We start from the raw sequence: 7,457 nt of genomic DNA on the forward strand, positions 1-7,457 counted from the left end.
GCACCTCAACACAGAAAGGCCGGAATAGTCTCAAACATTGACCTCCGAAATTTGAGGCAGACATGCGAACCAGTGGCAATGTGCTGCAATCACTATAATTTCACTTTTGCCATCACAAAATTGTCAAACCTTTAACTGTACGCACATTGTTTTATGTAACATTTTGACAATCCAAAATACCATGGTTGATCTTATGCTTTTGATTGTTCAAACTGAGTCGCAAGTTCCTGGTGCCCACAAAGCATCTTCCACTACAACTACAGGATTTAGACAGAGAGGAACAAAAAAAGGAAAACAATTGAAAAAGAAAAATCAATGAATGGTCAAGCGCAACCTTCACTTAAAAAAGAAAAAAACCCTAAGTGCTGAAGTGAAGAGAGGAACAACAGGCCAGATGATAGAGGCTTGAAGAACAGCACTTTATTGAAAAATCAATCCGTGGAGAGAAACACAGCTTTTAAGAAAGACCTTGGCCCGCGTTATTAGATTTTCTACTTGCAAGATCCACCATGAAAAGGACATGAATGGAGTCAAACTGAAGGTTAAAAAAAAAAAAAAAAAAATGTTGAAAGCTTGTATCATACCTATCTGCTGCCTTCTTGTGGATAATTTGAGGAACTGCAGTCCAGCTGTTTGAGTCGTCTTTCTAGCTAAAGGGGAGAGGCGCCCCGAGGTCCACGCAAAATTTATGAAAGAAAAAGAAAGAGGAAAAAAAAAAAAGATATTTTGCGATTTTGGAATTGCACTGTAGGCCACATTAACACATTTGGAAAGTAGTTTTGAGCATTTCTCAGCATCCATATCCATCTTATCATCTAGTCAAGATGGAAATTATTCATAAACCTGGATCACCCCTAAGGTAAACAAAGCTCCCAATGAGAACTTTTCCCCGCAAAATGAAAAATTAGTTTTTGGAAAGTCTGTTAAAAAACATTTAACTTAATCTCTAACAGATGACTTGAAAATGATGCTGAGTTGCATTTGCATAAAGGATTAATAAAAATCGGACAAAATGTCATTAGCATTCATTTGGAACACGTCGTATCGATAGTACAGACAAATTGCTTTGTCTAACTATTAAAAGGTAGTTGAGCTACCAGTAGGCCAGCTATCTTTTTAGTGTGCAGAATTAGAATTTATCTTGGTGAGGACAAACAGTCCGCTAGGAAATTGAGATGATGTGAAGAACTGCTCAAACAGCGTTCTATACTCATAGCCCTGAAGTGGCCCACATGCTGCATGTTCCCCACGTCTGCTTATGAGAGTACATGAGTCCAAGTTCTATTTTCACAGCATCACTTTATCAATTCAACAGTCTAAATTCTAAGAAGAAAAAATAATTTCATATCTAGCATCATGATAAGTACACAGCTAAAATGAACAGCAGACCCTTAAAAAGTTAATTCCAGGGAAAGTAGCTTATGTTGCAGTAAATGTTCATTTAAAAAGTTTCACTGAGCCGCTCACATGCTAAGGCACTGCCCTCGACCATCCCCCGGACCTGCAGTGGGTTCTGCCATCGGACTCTTTGAGGTCACCGTGTCGGTATTCCCTTCCGTCACGACTGTCACCTCTGCGCCGCCCTCTTGGACCAAGGCGCTCAAGTCCTCCAGTTCAGTGCAAGTGGTGATGAAAGTTTGAGGGACGACGCTGTTGTCCTGAGCGCCCATTGTCGAGTGGACCAGCGTTTGCTGCAGAGGGCTGTTGGTGTCTCCGGCAGGGAGGAGTGGTGTCAAGAGGACCGTCTGGGGTACAAAGGTGGCCTCTGCGTTTTGGGGTGCCAGCAGATTGACCTGCTGGATCATGGAGTTCACCACCATGTCCTGGTGTTCTGGACTCAACAGAACCATCTTACTGGGACTCTCCGCAGAAGACACAATAATTTTCAGCTGTGTGCTATTGTAAGGGACCAACGAGTCTACCTGAAACGGGACGTCCAGCTGAGTGCTGTCGCCCGGTGAGGTCGCGGGGGCGAGCGAGGTGCACACTTGCGCCTGCAGAGGAATTTGTGTCTCTTTGTGCTGCTTCCTGTGACTCCTCAGTGAGTCTTCCCTCACAAACGAAGCGCTGCACAGGTCACAGCTGAAGGCTCGAGTGGCGTCCAACTTGGCTCGGTAACGAGAGCTGATGGGTTTCGGGGGGTCGTCGCCCACTCTTTTTCCGCCTCCGCCCTTTTCGGGTGCGTTCGAGTGGAACCTCTTGTTATGGATGACCAAGTTGCTGCGCTGCTTGGAGGCATAGTCGCACGAGTCGCACTTAAAGGGACGCTCCTCAGAGTGGATCCTCTCGTGGACTTTGAGCGCCCCGCGACTGGCGCAGGAGTACGTGCACTTTGGGCACTGAATGGGCTGAACGGGGCGGTGCTGGCGCGAGTGTTGCCGCAGCGCCATCTTGTTGGCGCACGTAAACTCGCAATGGGCGCAGTGGAAGGCGTTCTCGGTGCCGTGTTTGATCTGAACGTGAGACTTGAGGTTACCTTTCATGGCGCAGCGGTACTCACACAGGTCACACTTGTAAGGCTTCTCTCCCGAGTGGACCCGAATGTGTCTCTTTAAGTCGGAGTTGATCTTGAACTTGGCGTCACACTGCTGGCACTGGAAGGGTGCATCTCCTTGAGGGGAAAAAAAACAACAAAAAAACACCACACAAGCTGTCAACCGGGCGCTCTCACAACTGTAGTTGCTCTTGTACGGTCCGAATTCAATCGAGAAATCACAAGCAATCAAACCATGTGACCATGCTCTCTTCTCTTATTAGTCACAACAATCTCAACAGGAAGAAGGCATACTGCATGGCCTTGTGTAGTGACTCCAACCACTGTACTGCCGGTCCGTGTGTGTGCCAAAAATGACAGAATTTCACTTAACGGATTCAAAAATTCTTTATTTACGACTACAGATAACCTGTGCATACAACAAGATGATAGATTTGCGTTTGTGTTGAGACACATGCAAATTCGACCACATTAGGACCAAATGTACGCTCGAGACAGGCGTCCACCTACCGGTGTGCGAGCGCAGGTGTACGGTGAGCTGGCTGGAGTTACGGCTGGCGTAGGGACAGATCTGGCACTTGAAAGGCCGCTCGTCGTAGTGGATTCGCAAGTGCTTCTTCAGGCTGCTGCTGTCGGCCGCCGCGTACGGGCACAGTTTGCACTTGTGTGGCTTCTCGCCCGTGTGCGAGCGGCTGTGCATGTTGAGCTTGTCCCGCCGGCTAAAGCGCTTGTGGCACAAGTCGCACTCGAACGGCTTCTCACCTGACAGGGCAGATTGAGAAAGGATGGCTTCACACTAACACCTAAAAGGAGTCTGAATATGAGGCAGGAACCTACCAGTGTGCGTTTTAAGGTGCCGTTCCATGTCTTTTTGGCCATACTGTGTCTTAAAGGTGCAGCCTAAAGCAAAGAAAACAGGGTTTGCAAGTGTGCACGCATGATTCTAAGCAAAGGAATTGCACAGTACGGTACCGCATTTAAGACATACCAAATCAAACATACCTTGAACACTGCATGCTTTCAAGTAAATATGATTTTTTCAAGGGCTATGGCAATTTTCACATGATTGAAAGTAGTAATATACTTTGTGACATTTGCGCTTTGTTCTGCTGGAATAAGACGTGACTAACCTGAGAAACAACAGCTGTATCTCTTGGATGAGAGTGCGCCTTTTAGCTTTTTGGTCTTTTGCGGTTTGGTCAGGATCTTCTTAACCCCTCTCAGGACACACGTCTGAAAGGTCTCTTCTAAAACTACCTCTATACCTGAGAGGGGGGAAATGAGACATTAGTGAAAACTAGAAGGAGAACACGGGATGATGATGAGACGAATAAGTAGTAAACAATGCAAAAGGGAAAGATGAGAGGATCTATAGACAAGATGACAACATAGCAGATGTGGAGGGCTCGAGTCACGTGACTTGACTAAGTTAGACTCAAGTTGTTAATTTTCAGACTTGGAAGGTGCATTTCTGTTAATGTGCAGAATCACAGAGATATGGATGTTTTCATTCAACAACAAATACTTTTTTGTTGGAATCTTGATAACTTGATAAAGTTTTACTTACAAATAAATCTGTTGAAACATGACTCATGCTCAATTGAAGTTTAAATATTTTAGAAATTCTTAAGATTCCCATGGAAATTTACCGGAAGGGGGCGGGGGGGGGGGGGGGGGGAAAGAAATGACTTGGACATGGCTCAGGAGAAAGAACATGAGGACATAAAGAGCAGCGACAAAACACAGGGAGCAACAAAAAAAGACGTCACCTGGAAGAGCGGAAGCTTCTGTAGCCGTGGCTGAGGTGTCACGCGTGGGTAGTGAACATCCACTCTGCTTGTGGGCCAGAAACACTTCGAAGTTGTTATATTGCTGCTTGCAGAATCCACAAATGTGGATATCAGGGCTCACTTCCACCACCACAGAATGTCCTTAAAGAGGGCAGGCTCATTTTGACACAAATTTTCCCAAACATGCAACATGTTGAGTGAACATTGGACAAAGTTGACGGTGTTTTTCCCTACCTTCTGCGTCGTATGTTGCCATTGTCGAGTTTATTTTACGACACATTAAGTCATCTTTTGGCTGGCTAAGCAAACGCGTTTGATAAAGTGCGGTCACCACAACGCAACCACTTCTGTCGTCATGGTGCTAAAACGAGATCACAATTAACAGTATTGGGTGAAATAAACATAAATACTGTACGGAAGAAACACTGTCGTCTCGGTTGTATTTCACGACATGCTGCGCCAGGTTTACGTCCTTATGGGACACGCATGCGTAAAGAAGTGACGCACGGTGACGTCATGTGCAATAGGTTATTTAAGGTAGCCTGTTTTGAGGACCATCTCCGCCACTTTTTTAAGCATTTCAATTTGATTAAAGTTGACTAATCTTAATGGAATATGAAAACCTGCCGTTACATTACACAAAGCCTAATTTTGCATGCTATTTTAGAATAACAATATAGAATGGTCATTGAGTAAATTGTACTTACTGTATGTGGATATTTTGATGACAATATATTTTTTAATATCAAATATCAATTAAAATTCTTTAATATCAAGCAATTTAGATATAATAGCAAACAATACTATTTACAATACTATTATACTCATTACACAAGCACTGTAACAGTGAAATAAAAGGATAGGATTAATAATTTGCAATATGTAAAGGGTTATTGACATTTAAATATAAACGAATATATTCATGAAGAAACACATGAATGATAAAAATTGTTAGCGGGATCAGCCTATGCAGCCTTTATCCATACCTATTATATTCTTTCTATTTATAATCAAGGCAAGATATTTCTAAAGCATGTTAAAAATGGAAGCAGATTATTTGTGGTGTGAGCAAAGAATGGACCAAATAAATGTGTTCTTGTTTTTATAATGATACACTACAAAAACAATATAGTAACACTGACGAAACAAATTACAGTTTGACTATATTACTTAAATGCTGCACAGAGCAGGTGTTTGGATATACAGTCCGCAATGAGGCTGGTGATGTTTGACAAAGAAGCCATGTAAAATTGTAAGGATCACCAGGAGTCTTTGCTATGTTAAGTAAATTCTGTGTCCAGTTGACAATGGCACCAACGACTACTGATGGCGACATCGTCCATGTACGGCCCGTCAGCTCATGGCCCTGAGATTTAGCATGGACACGGCTAACTCCAACGAGCTCATATTTCATGTGTCGCTGCTCTTACAGAGCACTTACACGCTCACACACAGTCTTTCAAGTGTGGGCAATTTAGTGGCTTGTTGGGCCGAGTGAATGAGAAAAGCCTCTTTATGCGCCGCTGCTGTGAATAAGCCGTGAACGTGACTGACGCGCGGCGCCATTTTCACTGGCAGCTCCTTAACTGGCTCATTGCTACTGGGAGGCTCAAGACTTTGGCCTGATTCCCACCCTGCTGAAACAGCAAAATCCTTGAGGCAAACAGCAAGTGCATGCACACACACACACGCACACTCACATAAATGATGTGTGGAGACAGAAGCAGAGCCTTTCAACAACTCTGATTTGTCTCGTATCGTGCATCACAACGGATGCATGCTTAGCAACACAACATCGCGTCAATCAGAACAATTACAGTTTGGCGGACCAAACGAGATGACACAGTGTAAAAGAGGCCAAGACGGTTAAGCAAATAAATAATTACCCGAGGTTGAGTGAACAGTGTGCAAATCACATGCACATAAATCTACTGTGGATAAATGTGCATCAAAAGAGCACATTTACATGCAACATACAAATGACCCACAGACGAGCTCATTAGGAAGAACTCGTGACATCTGTCAGCCACGGAGGCCAAGTCCGTAATACTTTGATCGTGACTTTATTATTCATTCATTCATCTTTCGAACCACTCATGAGGGTCGCTGGCGTGCTGGAGCCTATCCCAGCTGACTTTGGGCAGTAGGTAGGGGACCCCTAAGCTGGTCGCAAGCCAAGTGCAGGGCACACACAGGCAAACGACCACTCGCATTGACAGCTATGGACAATTTTGGAGCGCTCACTCGGCCTGTCTTTGGAATGTGCGAGGACACCCACGCAGGCACGGGGAGAACATGCAAACTCCACACAGGAAGGCCGGAACCGGGATCGAACCCCACACCTCTGAACTGTGAGGCGGGTGTGCTAACCAGTGCGTCACCTGAATTTAATGTATGCGTGTGTGTGTGTCCGCTGTCACATGATTTTCTCCAATGGAGGGATGCCTGCTGCTTACACTTGCTTAATGGCTCCAGGCTGTCATCGAGCATCACAGTCTGCTGCCACACTGGAGCGACACATGCTATAAATTGCACTATGACTTGTAGGATGTCAACAGCAATTATACCTGGCCTCCACCTGAGGGCACCCCAACAACATCCACCACTCTCCCAACATCCACTGCTGCCTCCAAGTGTCTTTTTGAGCCCCCTCCCTCCTCCTCCTCCTCCCCCTCCTCCTCCCAATCATATTTAGGCATCAAATATTAATCCAGCTTTGTCACCTAAGGGGCCGCTGCTGCAGGTTTAGGCTTTGAGTCATTTTGCACATTATTATTTCATGTCATTCAGGGGAGGCTCATTTAAGATGATTATGATTTAAAGGAAGCAAATAAAATGCACGAGTGCAAAGAGTTCACTCAGGTAGATGCTTAAAACTGCTGGGTCAAAAACAATAATTGGACTAACGGTTGTTTTGCATATCGTAAACAATCACCCCAAAAATGCTTTTCTGCAAAATATTTTGATTGTTTCGTGAGTCCAAAAATATACATTTTTTGTGTTACTTGTGGAAATGCAACCAAACTCAACCACACTACTACATCTTTGTTGTTAGAGATGTGATTGACAGGTAGCCAAGAGTGGATGATAGGTGAGACGGTGGCACCGATATCTGCTGTGGCTCACGGTGGTTTTGCCAAATTAGGTCTAAACATCAAAACCAGCTCAGCAGA

General features: G+C 44.5%; 1 protein-coding gene across 1 annotated transcript; it reads right to left on the reverse strand.

Moving 5' to 3' along the window:
• Positions 1 to 398: 398 nt before the first annotated feature.
• On the reverse strand, positions 399 to 4,764 carry zfp64 (zinc finger protein 64 homolog (mouse)). The gene is made up of 6 exons (XM_037269029.1): positions 4,519 to 4,764; positions 4,264 to 4,425; positions 3,625 to 3,759; positions 3,332 to 3,394; positions 3,005 to 3,256; positions 399 to 2,611 (listed from the first exon to the last, which is right to left on the reverse strand). The coding sequence occupies exons 1-6, from the start codon at positions 4,562 to 4,564 to the stop codon at positions 1,464 to 1,466; spliced, it is 1,806 nt and encodes a 601-aa protein (XP_037124924.1). The 5' UTR covers positions 4,565 to 4,764; the 3' UTR covers positions 399 to 1,463.
• Positions 4,765 to 7,457: the final 2,693 nt, after the last annotated feature.

The sequence above is a fragment of the Syngnathus acus genome, chromosome 2 (genome assembly GCF_901709675.1).
Source record: "Syngnathus acus chromosome 2, fSynAcu1.2, whole genome shotgun sequence".
Classification (NCBI taxonomy): domain Eukaryota; kingdom Metazoa; phylum Chordata; class Actinopteri; order Syngnathiformes; family Syngnathidae; genus Syngnathus; species Syngnathus acus.